Here is an 18903-nt window from a genome sequence, read left to right on the forward strand (position 1 = left end):
AGTACTGTCTGGCTGTGGAGAGTTCTGATGGGCAGGTGAGTATTTTCCAGCTGTAGAGAGTTCTGATGGGCAGGTGAGTACTTGCTGGCTGTAGAGACTTCTGATGGGCAGGTGAGTATTGCACTAGCTGTTGAGACTTCTGATGGGTAAGTGAGTACTGTCTAGCTGTAGAGAGTTCTGATGGGTAAGTGAGTACTGTCTAGCACTTTGCGGCATCAGTGGGGACCGTGGTCGTCATCTATTGTTCTTACGGTTACGCGACATTGACTTCTCATGTCGTCGAGAGAAAAAATATTTGTATAAAATCCATTTATTATCCGATCAACTTGGGGATAGTTTACAAATGTTTGCCATGAAATCTACGTTTTCTCTAATAGCCGAACAGCTTAATAAAGAGAACGGCGTGGCAGTGAATCATCGTGCTAAAACAATTGTATTATTGACACCACGAGTATAATCGACGTAGTTTTTATATATGTTGCCGGTCGAACGCATCCTTATGTGACCTTTAATACTTATGTTCTTTTAGAACATTGTATTGCGAACACATTGGAACAAAAATGAAATACATACATCGAAAAATAATGTCAGGACAGTGAATTGAATATACACTTTTCATAGCGAGTTTCACCGATATGCCGCTGAGGGTAACACTTCGGCCACTTCCCACACTGTTTTGAGTGGGCTACGACATTGAATCTATATTTATATGCATGTGTCCGTGTAGAGAAATTTATTGCGATTTCAGTGATACCAAAATTAACGCTGTAGCACAACTGTGGGCTTCACAACTATTAAGAGAGTGGGAACATTTAGTTGCCGTTTGGCGCTCTCGGCAAGTGATATGAACAGGTTTTTATTTTGGTGTTGATATGCCTTATGCTTTGGCGGCATTTTATAGGTAAGTTCTTATAGACAATTCTATTGCGAAAACAGTGATACCAAATTTAAATACGTACGCCTATAATTAGTGTCACGGACAATCAAAAGAGTATACGCTTTTCGGTCTTACCGCTTAGGCGCGCGAAACGCCAATATCACATGGGTGGGGTAAGTTTTTTCAGAACATAGTGAGCGCGAAAGTGCTAGATGTAGAGAGGTCTGATGGGCTTGTAAATACTGCCCTAGGTGTAGTGTTCTGATTCGCAGGTGAATACTTTATAGCCGTAGAAAGTTCTGATGGGCAGGTGAGTACTAGCTAGCTGTAGTGAGTTCTGATGGGCAGGTTAGTAGTATCTAGCTGTTAAGAGTTCTGATGGGCACGTTATTACTATCTAGCTGTTGAGAGTTCTGATGGGCAGGTGAGTACTGTCTAGCTGTATTGAGTTCTGATGGGCATATGAGAACTGTCTCGCTGTGGAGAGTTTTCATGGGCAGGTGAGTACTGTCTAGCTGTGGAGAGTTCTGATGGGCAGGTGAATACTATCTAGCTGTGGGGAGTTCTTATAGGCAGTTGAGTACTGTCTGGCTGTGGAGAATTCTGATGGGCAGATGAAAATTGTCTAGCTGTGGAGAGTTCTGATTGGTAGGTGAGTACTGTTTGGCTGTGGAGAGTTCTGATGGGCAGTTGAGTTCTGTCTAGCTGTGGAGAGTTCTGATGGTCATGTGAGTACTATCTAGCTTTGGAGAGTTCTGATGGGCTGGTGAGTATTACGCAAGCTGTAGAGAGTTCTGATGGGCGGGTGAATACTGTTAAGCTGTGTCGAGTTCTGATGGGCAGGTAAGTACTGTCCTAGCTATAGAGAGTTCTGATGGGCAGGTGAGTACTGTCTGGCTGTGGAGAGCTCTGATAGGAAGGTGTGTACTGTCTGGCTGTGGAGAGTTTTAATGGGCAGGTAAGTACTGTCAAGCTGTGTCGAGTTCTGATGGGCAGATGAAAACTATCTAGCTATAGAGAGTTCTGATGGGCAGGTAAGTACTGCACTAGCTGTAGAGAGTTCTAATGGGCAGGTGAGTTCTGTCTAGCTGTAGAGAATTCTGATGGGCTGTTGAATATTCTCCAGCTGTATAGAGTTCTGATGGGCTGGTGAGTACTACACAAGCTGTAGAGAGTTCTGATGGGCAGGTGAGTACTCTCTAGCTGTAGTGAGTTCTGATGGGCAGGTGAGTACTGCATTAGCTGTAGAGAGTCCTGATGGGGAAGTGAGTACTGTCTAGCTGTGGAGAGTTCTGATCGGCACGTGAGTACTGTCTAGCTGTGGAGAGTTCTGATGGGCAGGTGAGTACTGTCTAGCTGTAGAGAGTTCTGATGGACAGATGAGAACTGTCTAGCTGTGGAGAGTTCAGATGGGCAGGTTAGTACTGTCTGACTGTGGAGAGTTCTGATGGGCAGATGAAAACTGTCTAGCTGTGGAGAGTTCAGATGGGCAGGTTAGTACTGTCTGACTGTGGAGAGTTCTGATGGGCAGATGAGAACTGTCTAGCTGTGGAGAGCTCAGATGGGCAGGTTAGTACTGTCAGACTGTGGAGAGGTCTGATGGGCAGATGAGAACTGTCTAGCTGTGGAGAGTTCAGATGGGCAGGTTAGTACTGTCTGACTGTGGAGAGTTCTGATGGGCAGATGAGAACTGTCTAGCTGTGGAGAGTTCAGATGGGCAGGTTAGTACTGTCTGACTGTGGAGAGTTCTGATGGGCAGATGAGAACTGTCTAGCTGTGGAGAGTTCAGATAGGCAGGTTTGTACTGTCTGACTGTGGAGAGTTCTGATGGGCAGATGAGAACTGTCTAGCTGTGGAGAGTTCAGATGGGCAGGTTAGTACTGTCTGACTGTGGAGAGTTCTGATGGGCAGATGAGAACTGTCTAGCTGTGGAGAGTTCAGATGGGTAGGTTAGTACTGTCTGACTGTGGAGAGTTCTGATGGGCAGGTTAGTACTGTCTGACTGTGGAGAGTTCAGATGGGCAGGTTAGTACTGTCTGACTGTGGAGAGTTCTGATGGGCAGGTTAGTACTGTCTGACTGTGGAGAGTTCAGATGGGCAGGTTAGTACTGTCTGACTGTGGAGAGTTCTGATGGGCAGGTTAGTACTGTCTGACTGTGGAGAGTTCTGATGGGCAGGTTAGTACTGTCTGACTGTGGAGAGTTCTGATGGGCAGATGAGAACTGTCTAGCTGTAGAGAGTTCAGATGGGCAGGTTAGTACTGTCTGACTGTGGAGAGTTCTGATGGGCAGGTTAGTACTGTCTGACTGTGGAGAGTTCAGATGGGCAGGTTAGTACTGTCTGACTGTGGAGAGTTCTGATGGGCAGGTTAGTACTGTCTGACTGTGGAGAGTTCAGATGGGCAGGTTAGTACTGTCTGACTGTGGAGAGTTCTGATGGGCAGGTTAGTACTGTCTGACTGTGGAGAGTTCTGATGGGCAGGTTAGTACTGTCTGACTGTGGAGAGTTCAGATGGGCAGGTTAGTACTGTCTGACTGTGGAGAGTTCTGATGGGCAGGTTAGTACTGTCTGACTGTGGAGAGTTCTGATGGGCAGGTTAGTACTGTCTGACTGTGGAGAGTTCTGATGGGCAGGTTAGTACTGTCTGACTGTGGAGAGTTCTGATGGGCAGGTTAGTACTGTCTGACTGTGGAGAGTTCTGATGGGCAGGTTAGTACTGTCTGACTGTGGAGAGTTCTGATGGGCAGGTTAGTACTGTCTGACAGTGGAGAGTTCTGATGGGCAGGTTAGTACTGTCTGACTGTGGAGAGTTCTGATGGGCAGGTTAGTACTGTCTGACTGTGGAGAGTTCTGATGGGCAGGTTAGTACTGTCTGACTGTGGAGAGTTCTGATGGGCAGGTTAGTACTGTCTGACTGTGGAGAGTTCTGATGGGCAGGTTAGTACTGTCTGACTGTGGAGAGTTCTGATGGGCAGGTTAGTACTGTCTGACTGTGGAGAGTTCTGATGGGCAGGTTAGTACTGTCTGACTGTGGAGAGTTCTGATGGGCAGGTTAGTACTGTCTGACTGTGGAGAGACGACTGGACTAATCATCATAATAATGGCTGAACAAATCATCATGATAATGGCTGGACAAATCATCATAATAATGGCTGGACTAATCATAATAATATCTGGACTAATCATCATAATAATGTCTGGACCAATCATCATAATAATGGCTGAACAAATCATCATGATAATGGCTGGACTAATCATAATAATGGCTGGACTAATTATTATAATAATGACTACAAATCATCATAATAATGGCTGGACTAAATAGGTGCTCAGTGGACTAGGTCTAACTTAATTTTAGAGTAAAGTGAGTAACATTTACTATACAATAAGATACTTCGCAATTACTGGAAAAACAAAGAGTAATTTTCCATAAGACATAACGGTGTAGAAGGTCAACAAGACAGAATTCAACGACTAGTCAGCAAAGAGAGACAGGGAGACCCATTTGTCATTATATAGCAAGATATTTGGAATAATGAAGAAACTGCTGTCACAAAAGATGGCTTACTGGCAGGTGTTTTGAGTCCTTCTGAAGTCAGATCTAAGTTGTGTGAACTGTGTGTTGGGAGTGATTTTTATCTGGGAGTGTCCTAGAATCGATGTAGGTTAATGTCACTAATTCCTTTGGAATATGTATATGTGTGTGTGTGTGTCTGTACTCACCTAGTTGTACTCACCTAGTTGTGTTTGCGGGGGTTGAGCTCTGGCTCTTTGGTCCCGCCTCTCAACCGTCAATCAACAGGTGTACAGATTCCTGAGCCTATCGGGCTCTGTCATATCTACACTTGAAACTGTGTATGGAGTCAGCCTCCACCACATCACCCCCTAATGCATTCCATTTGTCAACCACTCTGACACTAAAAAAGTTCTTTCTAATATCTCTGTGGCTCATTTGGGCACTCAGTTTCCACCTGTGTCCCCTTGTGCGTGTTCCCCGTGTGTTAAATAGACTGTCTTTATCTACCCTATCAATCCCCTTCAGAATCACACACACACAGAATGTGTGTGTGTGTGTGTGTGTGTGTGTGTACTCACCTATTCGTGCTTGCGGGGGTTGAGCTTTGGCTCTTTGGTCCCGCCTCTCAACTGTCGATCAACTGGTGTACAGATTCCTCAGCCTACTGGGCTTTGTCATATCTACATTTGAAACTGTGTATGGAGTCAACCTCCACTACATCACTTCCTAGTGCATTCCACCTGTTAACTACTCTGACACTGTAAAAGTTCTTTCTAACGTCCCTGTGGCTCATTTGGGTACTCACTTTCCACCTGTGTCCCCTTGGTCGCGTACCACCAGTGTTGAATAGTTTATCCTTGGCTATACTGTCAATTCCCATGAGGATTTTGTAGGTAGTGATCATGTCTCCCCCTCACTCCTCTGTCCTCTAGTGTCGTAAGGTGCATTTCCCGGAGCCTTTCCTCGAAACTCATACCTTGTAGTTCTGGGACTAGTCTAGTGGCATACCTCTGAACCTTTTCCATGGTTCGTCTTGTGCTTGACAAGGTACGGGCTCCATGCTGGGGCCGCATACCCCAGGATAAGGCTTACGCATGTGGTATACAAGATTCTGAACGATTCCTTACGCAGGTTCCTGAAGGCTGTTCTGATGTTAGCCGTCCTCGCATATGCCGCAGACTTAATTCTTTTTATGTGGGCTTCAGGAGACAGGTTTAGTGTGATATCAATTCCTAGATCTTTCTCTCTTTCCGTTTCATTAAGTACTTCATCGCCTATTCTGTATCCTGTGTCTGGGCTCCTGTTTCTACTACCTAGTTTCATTACTTTACATTTATTCGGGTTAAAATTTAGCAGCCATTTATTGGACCATTCATTCAGTCTGTCTAGGTCGTCCTGTAGCCTCCTACTATCATCCTCTGTTTTAATGTGTGTGTGTGTGTGTGTGTGTGTGTGTGTGTGTGTGTGTGTGTGTGTGTGTGTGTGTGTGTGTGTGTGTGTGTGTGTGTGTGTGTGTGTGTGTGTGTGTGTGTACTCACCTAGTTGTGCTTGCGGGGGTTGAGCTCTGGCTCTTTGGTCCCGCTTCTCAACTGATAATCAACTGGTGTACAGGTTCCTGAGCCTATTGGACTCTATCATATCTACACTTGAAACTGTATGGAGTCAGCCTCCACCACATCACTGCCTAATGCATTCCATTTGTCAACCACTCTGACACTAAAAATATTCTTTCTAATATCTCTGTGGCTCATTTGGGCACTCATTTTTCGCCTGTGTCCCAGAGTGCGTGTGCCCCTTGTGTTAAATAGCTTGTCTTTATCTACCTTGTCAATTCCTCTGAGAATCTTGTACATGGTTATCATATCACCCCTAACTCTTCTGTCTTCTAGCGACGTGAGGTTTAATTCTCGTAGTCTCTCCTCGTAGCTCATACCTCTCAGCCCGGGCACTAGTCTGGTGGCAAATCATTGAACTTTTTCCAGTTTAGTCTTACGCTTGACTAGATATGGACTCCATGCTGGGGCTGCATACTCCAGGATTGGTCTGACATAGGTGGTATACAAAGTTCTGAATGACTCCTTGCACAAGTATCTAAATGCCGTTCTTATGTTAGCCAACCTGGCATATGTTGCTGATGTTATCCTCTTGATATGGGCTTCAGGGGACAAGTCAGGTCTTTCTGTGTGTATGTGTGTGTGTGTATGTGTGTGTGTGTGTGTGTGTGTGTGTGTGTGTGTGTGTGTGTGTGTGTGTGTGTGTGTGTGTGTGTGTGTGTGTATGTGTGTGTGTGTGTATGTGTGTGTGTGTGTGTGTGTGTGTGTGTGTGTGTGTGTGTGTGTGTGTGTGTGTGTGTGTGTGTGTGTGTGTGTGTGTGTGTGTACTCACCTAGTTGTACTCACCTAGTTGTGCTTGCGGGGGTTGAGGTCTGGCTCTTTGGTCCCGCCTCTCAACCGTCAATCAACAGGGGTACAGATTCCTGAGCCTATTGGGCTCTATCATATCTACACTTGAAACTGTGTATAGAGTCAGCCTCCACCACATCACTTCCTAATGCATTCCATTTGTCAACCATTCTGACACTAAAAAAGTTCTTTCTAATATCTCTGTGGCTCATTTAGGCGCTCAGTTTCCACCTGTGTCCCCTTGTGCGTGTGCCCCTTGTGTTAAATAGCCTGTCTTTATCTACCCTATCAATTCCCTTGAGAATCTTGAATGTGGTGATCATGTCCCCCCTAACTCTTCTGTCTTCCAGCGATGTGATGTTTAATTCCCGTAGTCTCTCCTCGTAGCTCATACCTCTCAGCTCGGGTACTAGTCTGGTGGCAAATCTTTGAACCTTTTCCAGTTTAGTCTTATCCTTGACTAGATATGGACTCCATGCTGGGGCTGCATACTCCAGGATTGGCCTGACATATGTGGTATACAAAGTTCTGAATGATTCTTTACACAAATTTCTGAATACCGTTCGTATGTTGGCCAGCCTGGCATATGCCGCATGATGTTATCCTCTTGATATGTGCTGCAGGAGATAGGTCTGGCGTGATATCAACTCCCAAGTCTTTTTCTTTCTCTGACTCCTGAAGAATTTCCTCTCCCAGATAATACCTTGTATTTGGCCTCCTGCTCCCTGCACCTATCTTCATTATATTCCATTTGGTTCGGTTAAACTCTAACAACCACTTGTTCGACCATTCCTGCAGTTTGTCTAGGTCTTCTTGAAGCCTCAAACAGTCCTCTTCTGTCTTAATCCTTCTCATAATTTTGGCATCGTCCGCAAACATTGAGAGAAATGAATCTATACCCTCCGGGAGATCATTTACATATATCAGAAACAAGATAGGACCGAGTACAGTGCCCTGTGGGACTCCACTGGTGACTTCACGCCTATCGGAGGTCTCACCCCTCACCGTAACTCTCTGCTTCCTATTGCTTAGGTACTCCCTTATCCACTGGAGCACCTTACCAGCTGCACTCACATAGGTAGGCTGTGTGTGTGTGTGAGTGTGTGTGTGTGTGCGTGTGTGTGTGTGTGTGTGTGTGTGTGTGTGTGTGTGTGTGTGTGTGTGTGTGTGTGTGTGTGTGTGTGTGTGTGTGTGTGTGTGTGTGTGTGTATGTGTGTGTGTGTGTGTGTGTGGGTGGGTTTGTATGTGTGTGTGTGTGTGTGTGTGTGTGTGTGTGTGTGTGTGTACTCACCTAATTGTACTCACCTAATTGTGCTTGCGGGGGTTGAGCTCTGGCTCTTTGGTCCCGCCTCTCAACCGTCAATCAACTGGTGTACAGATTCCTGAGCCTATTGGGCTCTATCATATCTACATTTGAAACTGTGTATGGAGTCAGCCTCCACCACATCACTTCCTAATGCATTCCATTTACTAACTACTCTGACACTGAAAAAGTTCTTTCTAACGTCTCTGTGGCTCATTTGGGTACTCAGCTTCCACCTGTGTCCCCTTGTTCGCGTCCCACCAGTGTTGAATTGTTCATCCTTGTTTACCCGGTCGATTCCCCTGAGGATTTTGTAGGTTGTGATCATGTCCCCCCTTACTCTTCTGTCTTCCAGTGTCGTGAGGTGCATTTCCCGCAGCCTTTCCTCATAACTCATGCCTCTTAGTTCTGGGACTAGTCTAGTAGCATACCTTTGGACTTTTTCCAGCTTCGTCTTGTGCTTGACAAGGTACGGGCTCCATGCTGGGGCCGCATACTCCAGGATTGGTCTTACATATGTGGTGTACAAGATTCTGAATGATTCCTTACACAGGTTCCTGAACGCCGTTCTGATGTTAGCCAGCCTCGCATATGCCGCAGACGTTATTCTCTTTATGTGGGCTTCAGGAGACAGGTTTGGTGTGATATCAACTCCTAGATCTTTCTCTCTGTCTGTTTCATTAAGTACTTCATCTCCTATTCTGTATCCTGTGCCTGGCCTCCTGTTTCCACTGCCTAGTTTCATTACTTTGCATTTACTCGGGTTGAACTTCAACAGCCATTTGTTGGACCATTCACTCAGTCTATCCAGGTCATCTTGTAGCCTCCTACTATCATCCTCTGTTTCAATCCTCCTCATAATTTTTGCATCGTCGGCAAACATTGAGAGGAACGAATCTATACCCTCTGGGAGATCATTTACATATACCAGAAACAGTATAGGTCCAAGGACTGACCCCTGCGGGACTCCACTTGTGACGTCTCGCCAATCTGAGGCCTCACCCCTCACACAGACTCGTTGTCTCCTGTTGCTTAGGTATTCCTCTATCCACCGGAGTACCTTCCCTCTCACTCCAGCCTGCATCTCCAACTTTCGCACTAGCCTCTTGTGTGGTACTGTATCAAAGGCTTTCTGACAATCCAAAAATATGCAGTCTGCCCACCCTTCTCTTTCTAGCCTTATTTTTGTTGCCTGGTCGTAGAATTCAAGTAACCCTATGAGGCAGGACCTGCCATCCCTGAACCCATGTTGATGCTGTGTTACAAAGTTCCTTCGCTCCAGATGCTCCACTAGTTTTTTTCGCACAATCTTCTCCATCAGCTTGCATGGTATGCAGGTTAGGGACTGTGTGTGTGTGTGTGTGTGTGTGTGTGTGTGTGTGTGTGTGTGTGTGTGTGTGTGTGTGTGTGTGTGTGTGTGTGTGTGTGTGTGTGTGTTCACCTAGTTGTACTCACCTAGTTGTGTCTGCAGGAACGAGCATTGACTCTTGAATCCCGCCTTTCGAGCATCGGTTGTTTACAGCAATGACTCCTGTCCCATTTCCCTATCATACCTGGTTTTAAAATTTTGAATAGTATTTGCTTCCACAACCTGTTCCTGAAGTGCATTCCATTTTCCCACTACTCTCACGCTAAAAGAAAACTTCCTAACATCTCTGTGGCTCATCTGAGTTTCAAGATTCCATCCATGTCTCCTCGTTCTGTTACTATTCCGTGTGAACATTTCTTCTATGTCCACTCTGTCAATCCCTCTGAGTATTTTATACATTCCTATCATGTCCCCCCTCTCCCTTCTTTTTTCTAGTGTCGTAAGGCACAGTTCTCTCAGGCGCTCCTCATACCCCATCCCTCGTAGCTCTGGGACGAGTCTCGTTGCAAACCTCTGAACCTTTTCCAGTTTCATTATATGCTTCTTCAGATTGGGACTCCATGATGAGGCGGCATACTCTAAGACTGGCCTCACGTAGGCAGTGTAAAACGCCCTAAATGCCTCCTTACTTAGGTTTCTGAATGATGTTCTAACTTTTGCCAGTGTAGAGTATACTGCTGTCGTTATCCTATTTATATGTGCCTCAGGAGATAGATTAGGTGTTACGTCCACACCCAGGTCTCTTTCGCGCGTCATCACAGGTAGGCTGTTCCCCTTCATTGTGTACTGTCCCTTTGGTCTTCTATCTCCTAGTCCCATTTCCATAACTTTACATTTGTTCGTGTTGAATTCCAGTAGCCATTTCTCTGATCATCTCTGCAACCTGTTCAGGTCCTCTTTGAGGAGCCTGCAATCCTCATCTGTCACAACTCTTCTCATCAACTTTGCGTCATCCGCAAACATCGACATGTAGGACTCTACGCCTGTTAACATGTTAACATATACAAGAAATAGAATTGGTCCCAGCACCGATCCTTGTGGTACTCCACTTGTTACTGTTCGCCAGTCCGACGTGTGTGTGTGTGTGTGTGTGTGTGTGTGTGTGTGTGTGTGTGTGTGTGTGTGTGTGTGTGTGTGTGTGTGTGTGTGTGTGTGTGTGTGTGTGTGTTTACTAGTTGTGTTTTTGCGGGGGTTGAGCTTTGCTCTTTCGGCCCGCCTCTCAACTGTCAATCAACTGTTTACTAACTACTTTTTATTTTCCCACACCACACACACACCCCAGGAAGCAGCCCGTGACAGCTGACTAACTCCCAGGTACCTATTTACTGCTAGGTAACAGGGGCACTTAGGGTGAAAGAAACTTTGCCCATTTGTTTCTGCCTCGTGCGGGAATCGAACCCGCGCCACAGAATTGCGAGTCCTGCGCGCTATCCAGCAGGCTACGAGGCCCCCTGTGTGTGTGTGTGTGTGTGTGTGTGTGTGTGTGTGTGTGTGTGTGTGTGTGTGTGTGTGTGTGTGTGTGTGCGTGTTTTTTTTTTTTTAAGATCGTCCTTTACGTGGTAAAATTACTTTGCAGATTGACCGTCTTATACCGGTGGCGGGAGAAGAGCAGAAGAAGGCCTTCAGGATTCTTGATGGAGACCAACTCCAACAGCCGCCTCTCTGACGAACATCTCTGGTTCTCTGTCTTCCTCCGGCCTAAACGATCACGTTTTACAAGGTAATGTTTTATGTTCACTTAACTGTGAGAGGGAGTCAGGGTAGTTATTGGGGAGAGGGAGAGGGTAATTATTGGAGTGTAGTTACAGGATGAGAGCTACGCTCGTGGTGTCCTGTCTTTCCAGGACTCTTTGTCGTATAACGCTGTGAAACTACTGACGGTTTTGGCCTCCACCACCTTCTCACTTAGCGTCTTCCAATCGTCTACCACTCTGTTTGCAAAAGAGAACTTTCTAATATATATATTTCTGTAGCTTTGTTTCCTTATCTTGAATCAGTGTCCTCTTGTTCGTGAATTGTGCTGGTTTCAGGAATTCCTCTTTATCAGTTTTGCTGATTCATGTTTGTATTTTGTATGTTGTGATCATATTGCCTCTTGTTCTCCTTTCTTCTAACTTTGACATATTTAATTCCTCCAGCTTGTCTGTGTAACTCTTGTTTATTAATCCCATAAGCCATTTTGTCGGATGCCTTTGCACCTTTTTCTAGTTTATTGGTGTGCTTCTTATGATTTGGACACCATACAACTGCTGTATATTCCAGTTTTGGTCTTACAAAAGTCGTGAACAGTTTCTTTAGTATTTCACCGTCCAAGTAGTTAAAAGCGTAACTGAAGTTGGAAAGTGACGTATCCGCTTCTCTCACAATGTTCATTATGTGTTCCTCTGGTGACACTCTGCTACCCAGAACCACTCTTAGGTCTCTTACTTTCTTAGAGTTCTAGTACATTCAACGTTGGGGTTTTTAGGTCTTGATAAATACAGTCAACCTAAACCATCTCTTTCCTATAGAATTCCTGTGACTTTGTCCAAAAAAAACTAAGTAGATTTCTTACACAGGATTATCCTGTTCTAAAACCATATTATCTGTCTGTTATTATATAATTACTCTCTAGGTGGTCTACCCATTTTTTAAGTGTTTTGAAAACCACTTTAGTTAATGATACGGGTCCATAATTTAGAGGGTCTTCTCTGCTACCATTGTTATAGATTGAAACAGCTTTTGCCTTCTTCGATATATCTGCCAAGATTTCTGTGCACAATGATGCCTGGAATATCAGTTGGAGTGGAATGTTCAGCTCAGGTTCACATTCTCTCAGCACCTAAGGTAAAACTTCATCTGGTTCAAGTGCTTTATTTATACTAAGCTCCTTGAGTCAATTTTCCACTTCATTTCGAAACACTTCTGTGTACTCTTATGTATTCTCTGGAATTGGCATTGTGTATGCTTCTCTGAAACATCAACACACACTCACACTTTGGAATGGTTCATTCAGTGTTTCACACATTTCCTTTTTATTCTCTGTGAACCTTTTCCCCATTTTCAATTTCGGGATGTTATCCTTTACAAGCAGCTTGCTTTTAATGAATTTATAGAATACACCTGAATCTGTTTTACATTTATTCGCTATTCCTTTCTCAAAATTCCTTTCTGCCTCTCTCCTCACCGCTGTGTAATTGTTTCTTGCTTGCTTGTAGTGCTGGTATGTTTGTGGGATAGACCGCTTCCTATATTGTACCCATTTTCTTGTCTTTTCCTCTTTGGCTGTCTCACAATTTCTGTTGAACCAGTCCTGTTTTCTGGTCATGCATCTCTATTTTGGTACGAATGTTTGTGTGACTTCATCGTAAAGTTGTCAGAATTAGACATATCTCATTCCTTTCTTGCGGAGCAACAAGTTTTTCCAGTCAAATTATTTAAAGAATTTCCTAAGTTCCCCATAGTATCTTTTCTTGGAATTACGCTTATCAAGTGTTTCAATAGTCCCCATTCTCTTGTAGATCATATTACATTGCACTTCAACGTGCAAGAGAACATGGTCAATCTTCCCCAAAGGAGGAAGGTACTGGATGACATATATCTCTTCCTCTTTCCTGGAGAATATTAGATCCAGTACTGACGGAACATCTCCTTCCCTCATTCTTGTGGCCTGCTTGACCTATTGATTACATGAATGTATCCAGAATGAGGTTTACAAATATGCCTGTCTAAACGTCCTCCCCCTGTGTGTTTACAGAATATTGTTTACAACACCTTGATAATATTAAGAACATTGTTTACAGCACCTTGATAATGTTTAGAACATTCTTTACAGAACCTTCATAATGAGATTGTTTACAGCACCTTGATAATGTTTAGGACATTGTTTACAGCACCTTGATAATGTTTAGGACATTGTTTACAGCACCTTGATAATGTTTAGGACATTGTTTACAGCACCTTGATAATGTTTAGGACATTGTTTACAGCACCTTGATAATGTTTAGGACATTGTTTACAGCACCTTGATAATGTTTAGGACATTGTTTACAACACCTTGATAATGTTTAGATAGTTCTTTACAACTCCTTGATAATGTTTAGATAGTTCTTTACAACTCCTTGATAATGTTTAGAAGATTATTTACAGCACCGTAATAATGCTTAAAGCATTGTTTACAGCACCTCGATAAAGAATGTAGGTTTCATCCGGAAACTTGTTTTAATAATAATGTTAGGACATAATGCTTCTGAAATATAGGACTTAAAGCAATGTAATCTGTGTCTTGGCAGGTGTCAGAGGGTGGCATGTTGTTTCGCTGTGCTGTACCTCAAGATGCTGGTGGAGGCCATGTGGTATGAGAAGGAGCCGGAGAAGCCCGCGTCTGGAGGACTCCACGTGGGACCCTTCAACATGACCCCTGAGGAGGTGGGTTACGAGCTGAGAACAAGGTATTACTGGTCATTCCGGAGTAGGTTTAGTACTTAGGAATACAAAGTACATTACTCTGAAGTACACGCTAAGTGTACTGTTGTGAACTCTGGAGTTCTGAGATGTGCTTCCACAGATTATAAAATTGGTCATGACTCTCTCAGTCCCTCACAGTGCCACCTGGTGTAAGGAACAGTGTGTAGTCCACTACTCTCTCAGACCCTCACAGTGCCACCTGGTGTAAGGAACAGTGTGTAGTCCACTACTCTCTCAGACCCTCACAGTGCCAGCTGGTGTAGGGAACAGTGTGTAGTCCACTACTCTCTCAGTCCCTCACAGTGCCACCTGGTGTAAGGAACAGTGTGTAGTCCACTACTCTCTCAGACCCTCACAGTGCCAGCTGGTGTAGTGAACAGTGTGTAGTCCACTACTCTCTCAGACCCTCACAGTGCCAGCTGGTGTAGTGAACAGTGTGTAGTCCACTACTCTCTCAGACCCTCACAGTGCAAGCTGGTGTAGTGAACAGTGTATAGTCCACTACTCTCTCAGGCCCTCACAGTGCAAGCTGGTGTAGTGAACAGTGTGTAGTCCACTACTCTCTCAGACCCTCACAGTGCAAGCTGGTGTAGTGAACAGTGTGTAGTCCACTACTCTCTCAGACCCTCACAGTGCCAGCTGGTGTAGTGAACAGTGTGTAGTCCACTACTCTCTCAGACCCTCACAGTGCAAGCTGGTGTAGTGAACAGTGTGTAGTCCACTACTCTCTCAGACCCTCACAGTGCCACCTGGTGTAGTGAACAGTGTATAGTCCACTACTCTCTCAGACCCTCACAGTGCCACCTGGTGTAGTGAACAGTGTGTAGTCCACTACTCTCTCAGACACTCACAGTGCCACCTGGTGTAGTGAACAGTGTGTAGTCCACTACTCTCTCAGACCCTCACAGTGCCACCTGGTGTAGGGAACAGTGTATAGTCCACTACTCCCTAATGAGCTTTACTCCAGCGCCAGGGCACCGTTACAGCCACAATAGTTAATGGTCTGTTGTCCCATCAGTTGTATCAACAGTTATTCCATCAGTTACTCTATCAATCGCCCCATCAGTTGTACCATCAGTTGCCCCATCATTTATACCATCAGTTATATCATTAGTTCTGTTATCAGTTGTCCCATCAGTTGTATGATCAGTTGTCCCATCAGTTGTATGATCAGATGCCCTGTTATACTGTACCGTCCTTTGGCCAATCAATTGCCCCATCAGTTGTCCCATCAGTCGTATCATCAGTCGTACCATCGTCACCTCTCATATCATTGGGAACAATAATAGAAGTGTACGGGTATAAGGCCCAACACCATCATTGCTCCTGACCAAATAGTACTCGCAAAGTTCTTCAGGTGTGTATCAGTCTGTGAGTAACCTGATCGTCTTTCTCAGGTGTGTATCCGTCTGTGAGTAACCTGATCGTCTTTCTCAGGTGTGTATCGGTCTGATGTGCAACCTGATCGTCTTCCCGCCCACTATGCTGATGGTCTACTTCTTCCGCAAGGCTCGACCCAGGAAGCTGCGGAAGTCCCGCATTAACCTCGCTCTCGAGAGGACCAGTGAGTCGTGTTGTGTTGGTTGGGGAGTCTAAGAGGACCACCGAGTCTTGTTGGAACTTACACAATTACAAAGTGTCTTGCACAAAAGTTACGTACACCACTAATAACATAGTGACTAACACAACCAATAACAAAGTGACTAACACTAGCAATAACAAAGTGACTAACACAACCAATAACAAAGTGACTAACACAACCAATAACAAAGTGACTAACACAATTACAAAGTGGCTTGCAACAAAGTGACTTACACCACTAATAACAAAGTGACTTACACAACCAGTAATAGAGTGACTTAAGCAACCAATAACAAAGTGACTTAAACACCCAATAACAAAGCGACTTACACAATCTATAACAAAGTTACTAACACAACCAATAACAAAGTGACTTACACAACCAATAACAAACTGACTAACACAACCAATAACAAAGTGACTAACACAATCTATAACAAAGTGACTAACACAACCAATAACAAAGTGACTAACACAACAAATAACAAAGTGACTAACACAACCAATAACAAAGTGACTAACACAATCTATAACAAAGTGACTAACACAACCAATAACAAACTGACTAACACAACCAATAACAAAGTGACTAACACAACCAATAACAAACTGACTAACACAACCAATAACAAAGTGACTAACACAACCAATAACAAAGTGACTAACACAATCTATAACAAAGTGACTAACACAACAAATAACAAACTGACTAACACAACCAATAACAAAGTGACTAACACAACCAATAACAAAGTGACTAACACAACCAATAACAAAGTGACTTACACAACCAATAACAAACTGACTAACACAACCAATAACAAAGTGACTAACACAACCAATAACAAAGTGACTAACACAACCAATAACAAAGTGACTTACACAACCAATAACAAACTGACTAACACAACCAATAACAAAGTGACTAACACAACCAATAACAAAGTGACTAACACAACCAATAACAAAGTGACTAACACAATAACAAAATGACTTACACAACTTTCAACAAATACTTGTTTCCATGTCGTGAAGATATACTGTCCTATCTCCTTGTCATACTTCTGACTTACAATGTCACAGTTTCTTGCTGCCATGTCATGATAACTGTCAGATATTGTCATAATGTGACAAACTGGCAGATCTTGTCACACTGTGATGAACTGTCAGCTCTTGTCATACTGTGGTAAACTGTCAGCTCTTGTCATACTGTGATAAACTGTCAGCTCTTGTCATACTGTGGTAAACTGTCAGCTCTTGTCATACTGTGATAAACTGTCAGCTCTTGTCATACTGTGATAAACTGTCAGGCTCTTGTCATACTGTGATAAACTGTCAGCTCTTGTCATACTGTGATAAACTGTCAGAACTTGTCATACTGTGATAAACTGTCAGCTCTTGTCATACTGTGATAAACTCTCAGATCTTGTCATACTGTGATAAACTGTCATATCTTGTCATAATGTCATGCTGTGAAAAACTGTCAGATCTTATCATAATGCCATGCTGTGATACACTGTCTAATAATATCAAAGTGTGATAAACTGTCAAATCTTGTCATTCTCTGACATACTGTCACTCAATGTGTTATCAAACTTGCAAATTTCTCATTAAAAAGTATATTTTATGCAGGATTATCAAAAGGCTTGAAAAGTGGCAGCAGTGCTCAGTCATCTCCTCCCGCTCCCCAACCACCTCGCTCACCCAAAAAACTGCCTGCTTCGCCATTAAAGGTTCCTGATTCACCTCACGACTCACCTGACTCTCCTGAAAACTCCCCTGAATCAACAGAAGAGAATATGCACGAGGAGAAAAAGCAAGTATCTTCTTTCATTGATTAAAGTCTATAAAGGACTGCTTTTTTAAACCATTGCATGCATGTTAACAGCAAAGTCATCGCGTAACAGCTGCGGCAAACAGATGTTACGTAGCGGTTCTTCTACAGAGAGAAGGGTTAATATGTACTGGTGCTCCCACAGAGAGAAGGGTTAATATATACTGGTGCTCCTACAGAGAGAAGGGTTAATATGTACTGGTGCTCCCACAGAGAGAAGGGTTAATATATACTGGTGCTCCTACAGAGAGAAGGGTTAATATGTACTGGTGCTCCCACAGAGAGAAGGGTTAATATGTACTGGTGCTCCTACAGAGAGAAGGGTTAATATGTACTGGTGCTCCCACAGAGAGAAGGGTTAATATATACTGGTGCTCCTACAGAGAGAAGGGTTAATATGTACTGGTGCTCCCACAGAGAGAAGGGTTAATATATACTGGTGCTCCTACAGAGAGAAGGGTTAATATGTACTGGTGCTCCCACAGAGAGAAGGGGTTAATATGTACTGGTGCTCCTACAGAGAGAAGGGGTTAATATGTACTGGTGCTCCTACAGAGAGAAGGGTTAATATGTACTGGTGCTCCTACAGAGAGAAGAGCTGCACACTTCCCTGGGGGTTCAGAGTGATCGCCTGGCTCTTGGCCATCGCCTGTATTGGTGTGGGCGTCTTCTTCCTGCTGATGTACGGCATCACCTTCGGCAACGAGAAGACTACCAAGTGGATCTCCGCGCTCGTCATCTCCTTCTTCTCGGAAATTCTCCTCCATGAACCAATAAAGGTAATTTCGGGCAGGTCCTTAATCCTAATTTTTCCCGGAACATGATCCATTCACTGCTGGGTGAACAGAGACTACAGTTAAGGGTTCTCAGTCAATTCTCTCCGGCTAGGATACGAACCCAGGCTAAGCGCTCGCGAAGCGTCGGGCGAGTGTCTGACCCATGCGCCACGGGGGAAGCTAAGTCCCTCATCCCTTAATCCCTCGTATGACAAGAATTGCCTCTAGAGAGCATTATCCGGCCAGGGTTGTGAAGAGAGCATTATCCGGCCATGGTTGTGAGGAGAGCATTATCTGGCCAGGGTTGTGAGGAGAGCATTATCCGGCCATGGTTGTGAGGAGAGCATTATCCGGCCAGGGTTGTGAGGAGAGCATTATCCGGCCAGGGTTGTGAAGAGAGCATTATCCGGCCAGGGTTGTGAAGAGAGCATTATCCGTCCAGGGTTGTGAAGAGAGCATTATCCGGCCAGGGTTGTGAGGAGAGCATTATCCGGCCAGGGTTGTGAGGAGAGCATTATCCGGCCAGGGTTGGGAGGAGAGCATTATCTAGCTAGGGTTGTGAGGAGAGCATTATCCAGTCAGGGTTGTGAAGAGAGCATTATCCGACCAGGGTTGTGAGGAGAGCATTATCCGGCCAGGGTTGTGAGGAGAGCATTATCCGGCTAGGGTTGTGAGGAGAGCATTATCCGGCCAGGGTTGTGAGGAGAGCATTATACGGCCAGGGTTGTGAGGAGAACATTATTCGGCCAGGGTTGTGGGTAGAGTATTATCCGGTCAGGGTTGTGAGGAGAGCATTAT

The 18903-nt window shown here is 44.5% G+C and overlaps 1 protein-coding gene across 1 annotated transcript in view; it reads left to right on the forward strand.

Moving 5' to 3' along the window:
- LOC123760677 (polycystin family receptor for egg jelly) overlaps window positions 1-18903 on the forward strand; it is a 467012-nt gene that overhangs the window by 347606 nt on the left and 100503 nt on the right. The window contains 6 exon segments of the mRNA XM_069328534.1: window positions 11045-11095; window positions 11097-11188; window positions 13740-13875; window positions 15352-15478; window positions 17128-17311; window positions 17919-18108. Of these exon segments, the coding sequence (XP_069184635.1) occupies window positions 11045-11095; window positions 11097-11188; window positions 13740-13875; window positions 15352-15478; window positions 17128-17311; window positions 17919-18108 (780 nt within the window).

Source organism: Procambarus clarkii, chromosome 21 (assembly GCF_040958095.1).
Source record: "Procambarus clarkii isolate CNS0578487 chromosome 21, FALCON_Pclarkii_2.0, whole genome shotgun sequence".
In the NCBI taxonomy this organism is placed as follows: domain Eukaryota; kingdom Metazoa; phylum Arthropoda; class Malacostraca; order Decapoda; family Cambaridae; genus Procambarus; species Procambarus clarkii.